General features: G+C 48.9%; 1 protein-coding gene across 1 annotated transcript; it reads right to left on the bottom strand.

Annotated features, from left to right (window-relative positions):
* Positions 1 to 10,229: 10,229 nt before the first annotated feature.
* Positions 10,230 to 14,415, bottom strand: LOC119385407 (uncharacterized). Its single transcript, XM_049414341.1, has 4 exons — positions 13,898 to 14,415; positions 12,901 to 13,015; positions 11,692 to 11,811; positions 10,230 to 10,698 (listed from the first exon to the last, which is right to left on the bottom strand). The coding sequence occupies exons 1-4, from the start codon at positions 14,288 to 14,290 to the stop codon at positions 10,259 to 10,261; spliced, it is 1,068 nt and encodes a 355-aa protein (XP_049270298.1). The 5' UTR covers positions 14,291 to 14,415; the 3' UTR covers positions 10,230 to 10,258.
* Between the last annotated feature and the right edge of the window lie 1,447 nt (positions 14,416 to 15,862).

The raw sequence follows: 15,862 nt of genomic DNA, 5'->3' as shown, positions 1-15,862 counted from the left end.
AACATTATCGATAGCCTTTATTGCAGGCAACACAACATCCCCATTGCGTTATTTATTTACTATTTGCGCTGCAAATTGCTCAGTGCACTCTCTGCGAAGCATTTTAATGGTGTGAGGCAGCGGTATAGCAGTACGCATCTGTTATTTTATTACCTTGCTATATGAGCATATAAACATGAGTTGCTGCCTATAGGCCCGCTTCCCTTGCATGATCTAGAGAAACTACGTAATATATTAACTATTTACCTACTATTTATTTATTATGCAGCGGCAGTGTGTGCCTTTTGTTTATAAAAAGAGGTGATATTTCAGTGCTGGATGACGATGGTACGGTGAACGGCAGGGAAGAGCATTGCCAGAATTTGATGTAGGCGGAGAAAGTTTGCGGAATATGGCTAATGAGGTTATCAAACAAAACAGGAAATCTTTTCAGTTACAGAACCAATAGCCGACACTATTGGCCTCCCGGGGTGCCTGCCTTGTGAATTTTTGGCAGCAGATAGAACCTTCCTGCTACAGGACTTAGCGGGAGGAAGAAAGACATGTCTTTATCAATTAATTTTTCATCTACCACGAGCTGTTCAATTCCTCCTTTTATAATAGATTTATATTGAGTGGTGGGGTCATTTTCCAAGCGTCTGTATAAAGTATCATCACGCAACTGCATGTGAGCCTCAGACATGTAGTCCTCTCGATTCATAAAGACAATCGCGCCTCCTAGTCAGCTTGTTTGATGACAATATCTGAATTGTTGGCCAAGCTTTTTATCTCCTCACTTTCTTTAGCGGAAATTTTGCTCCTAAACGGTTGCTGTTTTTTGTAAATTTCAAGTAAATCACGCTGGACGGCTTCTATATATAAATCAAGGCATCTTTCTCGTTGAACTGGGGGTGTCCATCGCTTATTAGAAAACGATGGAGCATTATCGGACGTAAGCTTATTATAGAAAAATTCTCGTAGCCTCATGTTGCGAGCGAAGTTATCTACATCTTGTAGGAACTGAAATTCGTTATATCCACCAGAGGCAGGACAAAAATTAAGGTCACGCGATAATACAGATTTCTCTTCATCTGACAAACAATGGTTGGAACGGTTTACTATGTTATTATGCTCGGGTGTCCTACAGAAGCCTTCCGACGTGGCCCGTGACGCGACAGTCGTTAGAGAGGTCGGCACAGGCACATTATCACGGATAAGTTTGTTCATCTTAATCTTAGAAATCTCATCTTGCTTCTTTAGGCGATATGCCTCGAGTAGGGTTATTTCTTCTGATGATAATCGTGATAGGGAAAGCAACTGTCGTTCAGTGTTAGGCAAAGATTTTGCAGAGTGCTCATAGTGATTTAGGACGATGCGGGTCAAGTCCAAGGACGCTTTTTTTAGTGCATCATCCCATTTTGCTTGGTTAACGGGTGACAATTCAACGACTGGATGATGTACAATCATGGGACCTTTAGGTGCCAATGATTCTGACAAGTAAACATTCAACGTAGAAACATGCATTTCTGATCGTATCTTTTTTTTTCAACTACCTTTCTAGTGCGCAAAAAAGGGTATTGCTAAAAGCGGAAAACGTACCATTGCTACGGATGTGAGTCAGTCGAGCAGTGACGTAATAGCCATGTCATCAGAGTTCTTGCACTGAACAGTTAGGCTGCCGAGGGGGCCAGAAGATTCAGCACTGGTAGGAGAAGCGGTGGACCGCAGGCAACCTGGCGGTGATGAGGTCAGATTTGGTCGGACAGGTGGGGGGCTTGAAGAACCAGAGTTAGAAGGACGCCGCATTCGCTTGCCAATCCTGGCGGGAAGGGCACAACTTGAAGGGATAGAGAGCGAAGAGGAGTTACGGGTCGAAACACGCGCACCTGCAAGTGGCGAAACAACCGAGGCGCGGGAAGAGTACAGTAGAGAACCGGAGGGATCTCTGGAAGAAGCCGTTGGCGCTGACGTCGTAGTGGAAGAATGGTCGACAGCCTGGGCAGAAGCGGGTAGCATAGGGTTGACTGGAGGCCGCAATGAAGGACCTTGCGTTGTGTGTGCACCTGTCACGGGAGGCAGAACCAGGCATTCGGACGTACACAGCCTTCGAATATGGCTGGCGATTAAGGCAACACCTTCAAAACTCGGATGTAGTCGTGCGCGGCTAGGGGGGAGCCATTCTAGTCCGTGGTCAACGAAGAATACTTGTCGGGAGTTTCTGCAATGGCTGCGGAGCAAGGAATTCAGGCGGCACGCTTCTCTATGGCAACGGCGAATGAATGCTATTATCTTCCCCTACGATTTTCAGAACGTGGAAAGATAAGGCTTACGTAAATGCGCCTGACGGTGGGATGCTGCTCAGCGAACGGTACTTGCTAAAGGCGAGGTGTCCCGAAGAGGAAGCTGGGTCGTTTGTGCCGACATGAAAAATTACAGTCTGTGCCGTATCCGGGATGAAGTCCAGCAAGTTGTGAACGTCTTCAATGACAGCGCCACACACCGAGACGAATGCAGGGGTGCCGGGAACGACGGGATGGAAGTGTTGGTGCAAATACTTCGTCTGAGAATCACCCAGGATGATTGTAGAAGTCTGGCATCTTGGAAACATCCATGCTATTCTTTTCATTGTGGGTCGACCGGAATTCAGAGTATGAGACATTCGAGGACAAGGTGCCGCCAGATCCGGGAGTATAGTAGCAAAAACAAGGTGTTTGACGCACAAGCGAAAAGAAGCTTTATCTGACAATATTCCCAACTCCAACAAGAGTAGTGTACAGACGCTCTAAAAATTTGCATGACATAGTCACATCTTCTAAAGTTACTAAACCAGTACATTCAGGCTCACACCCGTGTAAGAAATCACGCTGCAAAATATGTGCACATATGACAACCTCACTTTCAGCTCACACCACCGCCTCAGGTTTCAGCCTCAAAATAAAGGGCAACTTTTGCTGTGATACGCCCAATGTGATCTACCTTCTGGAGTGTTCTGTTTGTAACAAGCAGTACATAGGCCAAACCGAAACCAGCTTCCGGCTGTGTTTCAACAATCATAAGGCACACGCATCTTCTCTTCCTAACCTATCTTTATGAAAACACGTAGGCAGGGTGTCGGAACGAAATGTTTTTCGTTTCGGTTTTAGTTTCGTTCCACCGCAAAAAGTTCCGTTCCGTTTCTGTTCCGGAACGAAAAAAAAATGTTCCGTAACGGTTCGTAACGGTTTTTTTTTTATGGAAAAATTTGAAGTTAAGGTAATCGTAACGAACATTGGATTTGTGATGTAGTTACTTGCCCTACTCTTAGGAAAGTGTGACATGGGTAAAATACGTTCTTCAGAGGAGCGGAAGTAACTGTACCACGAATTTCTACCAAATAGCACAAACGAGTATTAATTTCAAAGTCATAGTATTTATTTTCTCAAAAGACAAATACGAATTTCTTAGTGGGCTCAATGCTTTGTGTCAAGGGAGTGAGCACGATCTCAGAAGCAGCACGTCATTGAGTGTACTCTCTGACGTGCGAGACCGCTGTTCTGATAAAGAGATCGCCAGGCCTGCGCGACACACGCAGCACAGTCACAACGAAAGCTGGAAGAGCGGACTTTGTAGAGCCCGTTGGAGAGTCTCTTGGGGCAATAATACAAGTACACATGCAAGGCACCCACTACGCCATAAATCATCCCAATTCTTCTGAAGTAGAGAAGTTCCCACTATGCCATTTTTCGTCATTCTTCAAGAGTCTCGTGGTACACGCTACACATCTGTAAGGCATTACGTGCACTTTGCGCTGTGACTGATGATGATAAAGAATTATGGCTGAGCACTTCGCAGTGGGTGAGAAGCAGTGTGGCGGAATGGGCGCCTCCATTCCATTTCAATTCCACTGCGGGGAATTAGAACTTGCCGCAATTCCATTCCTTTCAATTCCTCGGAATGAAAAAACAGCCCATTCGCACACCGGGAATGGCCGGGCAGTTCAATTCCATCAATGTAATTCCTCCACGTAATAAAGGCATCTTGATAGTTTTATTGAGTTAAGAATGAACGCCCTCCTATAAAGCTGATGTCATCAGATGCATTAAGAACTGCAACAGTACGCAAAACAGGTTACCAAGGTCGAGGGATAGTAGCTTGGTTACATATCTCGTGCAGTACAACCACCCTACTAATTCCCATAGGGGTAGTTCTCCCGCTACCTATAGTATTTGCATGGTCAGCATGTTTGAACGAATGGTGGTGTTTTAATATTGTTTATGCTTGAATGTGTTAATGCTAAAATGACGACGTAGCGTATTTTTATGCTGACAAAAGTAGTATTCAAGAAGACTAAGCAGTTTTGCCACGCGTCTGGAGCAGTTGTGAATATGGAGAAAATAACATTTGGTTAATAAGGAATAAGACCCTCTAGATCTGCTGGTATTGGTTGGAACAGTGCACCGCTCGGGCACCTTGTGCCTTTGTATCGAATACGGAACACTGGGCCGCACTGATCGTCAGCACTCACGCTTGTCAAGCGCTCCCCGCAAGCATAGAAGCACTAGCGTGGCACTGTGGTGGAAGACCCGACTGCCACGCAGAGGGCGCGGGTTTAAATGCCATCCGATCCTATAAATTTGTTTCTCATTTCTTTTTTTTTATATCACGCGATAGCGATCACGGACACCGGCGGCGGTGGACAACTATGGCGCCAAAATAAGCTGTTGTGATCTCATAACAGCTTTCGCTGTAAAAAACTTCAGCGCCGACAATGCCCTCTGTGCGCTGGCCTGCGTGACAGGCGCGCAAAAATCCACTTGCGTTAATATAAACATCTCTGGCTGCCACTGTTTTCGTTTTTCGCACAATTTCAACATATCTTTGCTTTGGAATTCCTGCCTGAGGCACGCGCTGGTACTGTACTCTGAGATATGCTCACATTGCACGAGCTCAGTTGCTCCGGATTGCGAAGTTTTCTCGTGAACCGAAAAACGATTGAAAAAATTTCGTTTTCACTCCGGAACGAAATAATAGATAAAGTTTCGGTTACGTTTTCGTTCCGGTCCAAAATATCGTTTTTTTCGTTTTTCGTTTTCGGTTTTCGTTCCGTTCCGACACCCTGCACGTAGGGCTTCCCGGTCATTCCTTCAGCAAGATTAAAGCTACCATTGTAGAGTCAGGGTTCAGCTGTCATCGTGACAGAGAAGTTCGGGTATCATATCGCATCCACTATTTCAACACTATCATCTTTGCGGTTAATGAAAGTCCCTGCACTAACGTTCCTCCTGCATGCATGCGCCCTTAACGTGCCATGCGCATTCATGTCCTTTATATATATATATATATATATATATATATATATATATATATATATCTTTCATAGTAATTGTAGGTGCTGCTTTGCACGTGTATATATTTTTTTTATTTTTGCTTTGCATATGCCCCTGTTTTCTCTTCTCTATTTTTCTTGCCTGTGTATGATTGCGGAGATGAGCCTTGCGACTATGATGACATCGTTAGTTTATTATTATATTTTATTAATTTTCCACAAGTATCTATTGTATCACTGTGTAATCAATGTGACCGCTGGCATATAAGTGACCGTTCCAGGCAGGGGCGTAGCCAAGGGGGGGGTTGGGGGAGGTTCAAATTCCCCCGAAATTTTTCAGTTTTGCTTGCGTATATATACAAGCACACATACAAACGCACGCACGAACATACATAAAGTATGGTTGAACCCCCCCCCCCCCCCCCGAAAAAAATTTCTGGCTACGCCCCTGGTTCCAGGGTCCTCGTTTCATTCTGACGAAGGCCGGGCCAGGGCCGAAACGTCAAATAAAGCTTCTTTTCACTTGTGCGTCAAACACCTTGTTCTTGCTATATATATATATATATATATATATATATATATATATATATATATATATATATATGAGAGATGAGAGGTGGCACTTCACGAAAACTTCATTTATTACGTCGACGTTTCGGTCAGAGCCTGACCTTTCTCAAGACGAAATGTTCGTGCATATTTCCGTGCTTATATGGACACCAAATGAGAGGGGAATAAAGTGAGAGAGAGAGAGAAGGAGCGGGAGGGGGAAAAGTTTGCTTAGGGCTTATCAGGAGCGAGGAGTAACACGCTGCCGCCGACAGCGGAGCGCTTCGCGACAGAGCTTATACTTATGCGTCGGCTATTACTCATTGTTAAAAGTTAGGAAGGAAGAGGGTCGCTCGTGCGTACGCCTTCCTCTCCTTCCTTCCCTCCTTCCTTTCTTGCCCCTACCTTCTTCTTTTCTTTTTTTTTCCCCTTCCTTCATTGGGTCCTTGATCGGAAGTCGCTAATGTCACTCAACGTGTTCGTTCTCGCTTTAGAAGCGGGCGTCGTTTACCAGACAAACGAGCAGGCTCGGCAAGTGAAACGGTAGACAAGACTCTTTCGGCATGGCCCAAAAAGACAATACGCCGCGTCAACAGTGCTCACCGACACCCACTTTTCGATGCCGCGTGTGCAGCTGCATCCACTTTAACCCCCTTTTTTCAATCAGCCGGTTTGAATCGCACACCGGCTGTTTTAAACTTGAGCCGGCTCTTCGTCCAGCCCTCCGGGACAGAATAGAGCGACGATTTTTAAAGGGGCCCTGCAACACCTTTCTTAGTTATATTGGAATAGTCTCATTATTGACGTATGACTCTTCACGAGTCATATGACGCAAAAATTTTTCGAATCCGTCAAGTCTAAGTGGTGTTACCAAATTATAGAGATCACGTTCCGCAGCTTTCTCCCTCTACTCAACGCCGCGAGCGCGCGGAAAGCTGCGCGGGGCGTGAATGGAGGGAGGGCCGAGGTGCGAGGAGGCGCCGAAGAGGTACGTCAGCGCCGGCGGCATTTTTGTTTCTTCATTTTTTTCTCTCTTGCGTCTGGGCACAACCACGTGGTCTGTGGCACCACTTCCGGTCGGCTCGCGTGGTCCTCGTCGAGCGGAGCCCATCGCACCGTGTATCGCGCGTGCTTGAAAACTGCGAGTCGGTTTGGTAATGTTGGGTGTGCACCTCGAACTGCCGTAGTGTTTTCATCGCTCTGCCAACCATGGACGCAAACCTGCGTGCGCGTTTGGAACGAATGACAGCTGAGATGGGTTTCGACCCACACTCCGATACACCGCCTCGTCGCACTGCTCGCGCTTGAATCGTATTCAACACGGCAAAGCTGCGTGCACCCTTCTCCCAGTGGCTTCGATGCTGTTTGCTCTTCGAATGCGGGCGCACAGCGAGTGCGGTGGGCTGACAACAAAGAACTAAAGACTAGAAGAAAGGATCGTGGGGCATCGGGCCGCGCGGACCCATCCCCCGGCTGTCTGCAGCTACCTTGAAAATGCGAGTCTCCTTGGTTGCTGTGTCGCGGTTTCTCGGGAACGTGATACTACGGGGAGGATACGCCGAGGTACGGCTCGATGACACACTGAACAGACAGCGAACGGGACTCTCGCCATACAGCTAACACAGATATCATAAACTAGCCGGCGCCAGCATTGTTATCGGAGAAATGCTGCACCGCTGCCTCGGTCGGTCGTGAGAACGTGCCGACGATGCAGTTTCCAGCTAACGAGGCAACACTCCAGCGGCTGCCACTCTCAACGGCAACCGGCGATGATCAAAAGCACAGAAATATTCACGATTTCGGCACTGCGCATGGTGAAGAAAACGGAACCACGCAACTACGAGCAGACGAGCTGTCGGTAATACCGGAAGTGCTAATTTTAATGTTTGTTCGGTGTTTTAACGGCATAACACAATATAAACATACATATTATCTACTTATTGAACTCAAAATTAACAACGAAGGTAATAATGGGGGTGTTATCTTGATTATAACATCAGCCAATGGTGGAACAGCCGACAATCGCGTCATATATTGCGGACTAATACATCATTTGTCGAGAGAAGAGGGAACGATTTTCAGCTGACTTTGAGAATTTATTGTATATTCCAGGCTGCTCGCTTGGCTATAATATTTGGCTCGCGTCTTCTCGAGAGCCTCGACTACCGATTGGCAGTGCTTTTTGACCCTGCTCAAAAAGTGTTGCAGGGCCCCTTTAACAATGAGTAATAGCCGACGCATAAGTATAAGCTCTGTCGCGAAGCGCTCCGCTGTCGGCGGCAGCGTGTTACTCCTCGCTCCTGATAAGCCCTAAGCAAACTTTTCCCCCTCCCGCTCCTTCTCTCTCTCTCTCACTTTATTCCCCTCTCATTTGGTGTCCATATAAGCACGGAAATATGCACGAACATTCGTCTATATATATATATATATATTATATATATATATATATATATATATATATATATATATATATATATATATATTATATATATATATATATATATATATATATATATAGATAGACAGATAGATAGATAGATAGATAGATGTGTGTGTGTGTGTGTGTGTGTGTGTGTGTGTGTGTGTGTGTGTGTGTGTGTGTGTGTGTGTGTGTGTGTGTGTGTGTGTGTGTGTGTGTGTGTGTGTGTGTGTGTGTGTGTGTGTGTGTGTGTGTGTGTGTAGAGAATAACTTGCGGGTAGCACTCGCTAAAAAAACATGGCTTATCCCTCTGTCATAGGAATCGGTATAAGACGAAAGTGAAACGTGTCTTCACAGACGTAATTGAGCGTTTGTTGCGCATTCTTTCGCCCCAAGGGCGAAGGAATGAATGCTACAGCAACAGATTGTAACGTCACGCGAAGAACCGCAAGCAGCTCGAAACTTGCATCGCGCTGCTCAAGCAGGAAGGACGCACGGAACGAACATACACGGTATGAGAGCGAACTAACTGTCACATTTGTAACTTATTTTTGCGCGAGCACAGCGCTCCTTTCGCAAAAGCGGCCGCTGCAGTGAGCCAAGTGACCTTCGTGCTCCCAACGCGAGACGTACAAACCACCGCGATCACGAGATAAGCGCACGCACGAGCGACCACGCCCTGTAGACGCGGGCGCTCGTCGCAACGGCGGCAACCTTTAAAGCGCGCTCTTCGAGCACTTCGCGCCATCTCGCTAGTGATAACGAAAACACGCTGTAACAACGATCTCTGAGTACCACCACCGGCAAATTGTGTATGTTGGCCTGGTGTGTGACCGATGGCGGCGCTGCGAACGGCGCATTATGACGTCAGAGCGGGGATTCGCGCGCTTTCGTCTGCTACGTAGGCCCAGCGCAGTGTTGAAATCACCGTTGTGGTAAATCTCAACAAAAAAGCAGTTCAATTGGCTATCTTGCGTATGGTGGCTGGCTACTGACGCTGTTCGAACAACCATGCGACTGCTTTATCTATTATTTAGAACTACAGCTCTTTGTTTCTTAGAACTGCTGCCGCTTGTCTCCGCGGCGAGTGCTGCGCAATGGTGAAGTACTGCTCTGTGTCTCAGTGTACTTCATCCGCTCGTGAAAAAAGCGTTAGCTTTCACAACTACCCTAAGGACGCGAAGCTGAAGAAGGAGTTAATCGTCAAGCTCAGAATGGGAAAGCGCCCCACGCCTTCATCGACAGTGTGCAGCGAGCACTTCGCGGACAGTGACTTCTGCTACCCACCGTACGCGCCACTCTTAGGTAAGCTTATGACCGTGTTTAAGCGCCTCGCCAATACTTAAGCCGTGTATTGCACGCAGGCTATATGCATAGGCGACTAACACCAGGTGCGGTGCCGACCCACAACCTGCCGCGAAGGCCCCTAGACAGGAGCCTACGACGAGGCCTCGCACGTAAGCGCGCCTCGTGAGTTCAGCTGAGCGGCGCAGGATATCTGAGACTACGGCTGCATTTGGATGGTGTACATACGTATTTTACTTATGAAGGCAAGCGCTCGCCTAACGGACCGCTTATCATAAAGTCATAAGCGAAACCTGTTGCCGCTGTTGAGTGCACATTCTCTAAAATCTTTCACCCGAGGCAGTGCAGACACTTTTTTAAAAGCGGAGCTCTTTAAGCTTTTCGTTAGGCTGCGTGGCGTGAAACTGGACCCAGCTTGCCTTTGCCACGTTAATATCTGTGGCCCTGTGCGTGGTATTGTAGCATAGCCATGGGGTGCGCATAGCAGCGCCGGACCAGCAATGTATCAACGTAGTCAGCAGAATGAAAAGAACCTTTATTGAAAAGTGTAGAACGTATTTATAGGCAGCACAGTGTAGACAGATAACGATGCACACGTGGTAGTAGCAATAGTCCGATGTGGTGCAGGCGGCCAGCTGAGGCGTGCCAGGTGCTCGCGCACACACACACAGACCACGTGAAGACACAACATTCCTTCCCCCTTAGAAGTGAAAGCGTTGTACTGGCTTGCGTTCTCTTGTAGAACGCCTGAGGGCTTGTGGGGCGACACCGGTATTCATCGGGACCGCCGTGATCTTTGGTGATGCACGTTGTGCAGAACCAGCATCATTAGGGAGGAACCCAGAAGACAGGCCGTCCTCCGTGCTTACCGCTACCGGAGGCGATCGTTCTGTTGCTTGGTCTTGCTCGCTGCAACTTGTGGCAGTTGTTGGTGTCTGATCACTTCGCGAGTCCTGTCGCGGGCGAAGCTGATCTACATGCCGTTGGACGACCCCGTCCGAAGTGTCCACGGTCACCATTCTCGCTCCAGACGTCGCCTTCACATTGCCAGGCGTCCATTTGCTCCCTGCACCATAACTGCGGGCGTATACGTCACTTCCTGGTAGCGGCAGCCAGTCCTCTTGGTCTTTATTTGATCCTGTAAGGGCTGGAGGAAAACATGTGTCCAACCGTGAGCGTATTTGGTAACCTAAGAGTAACTCTGCTGGGGATTTACCGCACTTTTGCGGCGTCCTCCGATAGTTAAACAGCAAGCGTATCAGATTCTCCTCCAGCTTCCCTCTCCTCATTTTTCGAAGGCCATCTTTGATAGTTCGCACTGCCCTTTCCGCTGCACCATTAGACTGGGGGTGGTAGGGAGCACATCGGAGGTGCACTATGTTGTTTGCCACGAATTCCTCAAAATCATGGCTGGAAAACTGAGTACCGTTGTCGGAAAAGATTGTTTGTGGTATCCCAAACCTGCTGAAAATGCCACGCAAACAGTTTATGGTAGTTTCCGTTGAAGCATGTGACAGAGTTACGGCTTCGAGCCATTTCGTGTGGGCGTCAACTACGACGAGTATCATTTTGCCGCAGATCGGCCCCGCGTAGTCAATGTGAATGCGGGACCACCTTTCGCCGGTTTCAGACCACTTGACAACGGGCGCCGCGGTTGGCATCGGTAAATTTTGAACACAATTCTGGCACTGAGCAGACACCTCTTCAATATTTCTGTCTAGGCCTGGCCACCAAAACGAAGAGCGCGCGTCAGATTTCATTGCCGGCGAACCCTGGTGAGTCTCATGTAAAAGCTGGAGCACTTGTACTCTTGCTTCGGCTGGTATTATGACCCTATTGCCCCAGTAAACAAGGTCATGTGGAACGGACAGCTCTAGCTTACGGTCAAAAAATGGCAGTATGTCCCTTGCCAGCCCATTTGCGTGTCTAGGCCATCCATGTAGTATGTATCGTTTGACTTCTACCAGGACAGGATCTGACGCGGTGAAAGCCTTCAGCTCACGCGTTGTCACGGCACCCCCTTCTAGCTGGTTTAGCGAGAGTACATATTCGAGTGGCTCACCGTCGTCGTTAGTTTCCGTAGTCTGCAGCGGCAGTCGGCTTAGGACATCCGCATTCAGCATCTGTCGTCCTGGGGCGTACTGCAGCTGGTACCGGTAGGCCCCCAGCTGAAGCGCCCACCGTTGTATCCGGGCAGCGGCCATGGGGGGCGTCTGCCTGTCTGACCTCAACAGGCCCAGCAACGGCTGGTGGTCAGTCACCAAGGTAAATTCCCGACCTAGAAGGTAGTCGCGGAATTTAGTTACGCCAAATACCAGAGCCAGTGCTTCTCGCTCGAGCTGTGAATAGTTGCGCTCTGCCTCTGTTAACGTACGCGAGCGAAACCCGATCGGCCTGTGAGCGTTACCGATCGTGTGAAACAAGACCGCGCCCACTCCGTATGGAGACGCGTCGCACTCAAGTTTTAGTTCCCTCGAACGGTCGAAATGGACGAGAACCTTGGCTGCTTTGAGGGTTTGCTTAGCAACCTTAAACGCAAGTTCTTGAGGCTGATCCCAGTGCCAGCGCGCATTCTTTTCCAGCAGCTGATACAAAGGAAAAAGTGTGGTAGACATGTTCGGCAGAAACCTCGCGTAAAACGTAATCATTCCCAAAAAAGAACGCAGTTCGGTGACGTTACGGGGGCTCTGTGCCTGCATGATAGCGTCGAGGTTTTTCTTTGTCGGATGAAGCCCATAGCGATCGATGCGATGCCCGAGATAGGTAACTGCTGGGCTGCGCAGCTTGCACTTGTCGTGTCTCAACTTTACGCCTCTCTCTCGAAAACGCTCCAAAACGTTTTTCAGCCTTTCGCCACTGTCGCTTGATTTTTCAGAAATGAGCACGTCGTCAAGATAAGCTTGTGCACCCACAAGACCAGCTAGCACCTCATTCATGTTTCTTTGGAATATCGCGGGTGCAGAGGCTATACCGAAAGGCAGTCGGTTGTAGCAAAAAAGCCCTTTTGATGTGTTAATGACGCAAATTTTCTTTGCAGAATCATCCAGTACCACTTGATTGTATGCGTCCCGTAAATCCAGAGTGCTGAAACAATCCCCATCGTGTAGTTGCGCAAACATATCTTCAATGATGGGCAAGGGGTATTGTTCAGTGGCGCATGCGGGGTTCATTGTGGCCTTGAAATCACCGCAGATTCTCACTGCGCAGTCTTTCTTAAGAACTACGACTATAGGCGACGCCCATTACGAGTGTGCCACCGGTGATAACACGCTCAAGGAAACTAACCGATCAAGTTCAAGTGACACACGGTTGCGTAACGCATATGGAACGGGTCTGGACTTACAGAACTTAGGTACGGCGCCTTCCTTTAGGTGCAGACTGACCGGAGGGCATGTGATGAGCCCCAGGTCCTCGGAAAACACGTCGTGGAAGTCGTTGAATGTGCTGTTCACACTGGACTTGCCCGTTTGTTCTGTGGGCTACAAGACTCCTGCAACGCAAACCACCGGAACACCAGCGACGTTCAGCAGCTGAATTAAATCTCGACCGCAGAGGCTTGGTCCCGCACAGTCCAACACGGTCAGCGCGCACTCCACCGTCGCTCCCTTATGTGAAACACTGAGCGCAAGCTCCCAAAGCACTGGCAGTCGTCCTGAGTAGCAGGATAATTTCACACTGGATGGTCTCAGTTTCGGCCATTGGTCGCGGTGCTTCTCGTACAGTTGACGTGGGATGACACAAACGGGCGACCCAGTATCGACTTCCATGGTAAGCTGCACACCACACCAAGAGAACGTCCGGCGAATTGGGGGTACCAGACAGCTCTTCCGTTCCGAGGCCAAGGTCCAGATGTGCGCTGCTTCGTGTTCGTCGTCTGTCGAACCTTCCGTCTTCGTGAGAATGTTGGTTTGTGCCCTCCTTGCTATTCCTTGCTCGCGAGCACCGCGGCTTCGGCATTTCCTTGCAAGGTGACCGCGTCCTCCGCAGCGATAACAGCGAGCGTTAGACCAGGTGCAACCGGTCTCATTGTGCTTTGCACTACCGCATCTTGAGCATTCTTGACGTGCAGCACTCCACCTCTCGTCTTGCGGTGTTTTCTGCCTATACGCTTCTACTTTCAACACTGGTGTCAAGGCCGATCCGTTCATGTTTTTCACGCCACTATCTGCAGCTTCAGCTGAGAGGACCATCGCTTCAGCGTCTTCTATTGTTAATTCCTGCTTCGCAAGTAGCTGCTTCTGCAGTGCCCTTGACCAGACACCACACACAATGCGATCTCGTAGCATGCGATTTAAAGCACTGCCAAAATTGCAATTATCAGCGATTCGGCGAATGTCGACTAGAAATTCATTAATGGGCTCCCCCTCCGCTTGACACCGACTGAAAAACTTGTAACTTTCTGTGATTTCGTGTCGCTTGGGATCGTAGTGCTCACTCAACACTGCCACGACTTCTTCATAAGCCAGCGCATTCGGCTTGCGTGGAGCCACTTTCCCTGCCAGTACTTGTATCGTGTGCGTGCTTAAGGCGGCCACCAGCAATGCCCTTTTCTTAGTCGAGTCTTCAATGGCATTCGCTTCGAAGTATGCTTCGACTTTAATAAGGTATGGCGTCCACTTATCTTTGCCTTCTTCGAAGTCCGGAAGCTGGTGGTGAGCCATGATCGCCTTGGTTGCTCGGATTTTCGTAGTGTCAAGTTCAGGGTCGTCTTTCACTGCATGGGTGGTGTACATCTTCGTCGCCACTGTAGCATAGCCATGGTGTGCGCATAGCAGCGCCGGACCAGCAATGTATCAACGTAGTCAGCAGAATGAAAAGAACGTTTATTGAAAAGTGTAGAGCGTATTTATAGGCAGCACAGTGTAGACAGATAACGATGCACACGTGGTAGTAGCAATAGTCCGATGTGGTGCAGGCGGCCAGCTGAGGCGTCCCAGGTGCGCGCGCGCACACACACAGACCACGTGAAGACACAACAGGTATAATCAGCGATTAACTATTTGTTATATTCTATAAGGGGGTTTATTCACAAAACCAAAGGCCTGGGTTCAGCGGTGTCAAACACTATATTCTATAAGGGGGTTTATTCACAAAACCAAAGGCCTGTGTTCAGTGGTGTCAAACACTGTAATGCGCGCTCTCGATCGGCTCTTCGTCTTGGTCTTCTTCCACTCCTACTCGATGCTGTCTCGCTGTCTCTCTTCCCCACTACACTTGCCCCGGTGTCGAAGAGGAGCCATCCTGGCGACTCAAGGCGAAGCAAGCACAAGCGGATCATAATAGGGCTTTAAGCGGCTGACGTGGATGGTTTCACGACCACGACATCGTCTGTCGGTGGGAGGTGTCACTGGTTCGACGACGTAGTTGACCGGTGACGCGCATTGAACGATGCGGTACGTACCAGTGTACTTGGGTGCAAACTTTCGGGAGAGGCCGGGAGACTGGAACGGAATAGAAAGCCACACGAACGAGCCGACGGGGAAGGTGTGGGCAGGCTTGTCCTGGTCAAGTCGTTCTTTTTGAATACCCTGTGCGACGGATGTAAATGACCGCGCTAATTGGCGTCACTCTTCGTCACATTGAACGAGTTCGGAGGCACGGCGGTATTCAGAAGCATCCGGGCGGTATGTAACGATTGTGTCAAGCATTGAAGAGGGCTCACGTCCGTATAGGAGAAAGAAAGGTGAAAACCCAGTAGTGGCTTGTGTGGCCGTGTTATACGCATACGTCACGAACGGAAGCACCAAGTCCCAGTTGGAATGGTCGGATGATATGTACATGGAGAGCATATCACCGAGAGTGCGGTTAAAGCACTCCGTCAAACCTTTCGTCTGCGGGTGATAGGTCGTAGTGTAGCGATGAATAATATTTCACTCAGTGAGAAGCTCCTGGACGACTTGCGAAAGAAAGACACGCCCTTGATCGCTAAGCAGCTCACGTGGCGCGCCATGGCGAAGGACGAAGCTGCGCAAGATGAACAAGGCAACATCACGAGCTGCAGCAGCTGGCAGAGCGGCGGTTTCGGCATAACGGGTAAGATGGGTCAACCGCCACAATAATCCATCGATTGCCAGCAGGTGTGCAAGGAAGGGGGTCGTACAGGTCTATGCCAATTCTATCAAACGGGCGAGCTGGACACGGCAAAGGTTGCAATTCGCCAGACGCTGAACAAGTTGTTTTCCGCCGCTGACAGTCAGTGCAAGAACGTATGTACTTGCGAACGTATGTGTACATTCCACGCCAGAAGAATCGCTGGCGAAGTCGGTCGTAAGTTTTCAAACGCCAGCGTGGCGCTTTGTGGGTCT

The sequence above is a fragment of the Rhipicephalus sanguineus genome, chromosome 3 (assembly GCF_013339695.2).
Source record: "Rhipicephalus sanguineus isolate Rsan-2018 chromosome 3, BIME_Rsan_1.4, whole genome shotgun sequence".
In the NCBI taxonomy this organism is placed as follows: Eukaryota; Metazoa; Arthropoda; class Arachnida; order Ixodida; family Ixodidae; genus Rhipicephalus; species Rhipicephalus sanguineus.
This window is presented reverse-complemented; position numbering and strand designations above follow the sequence as displayed.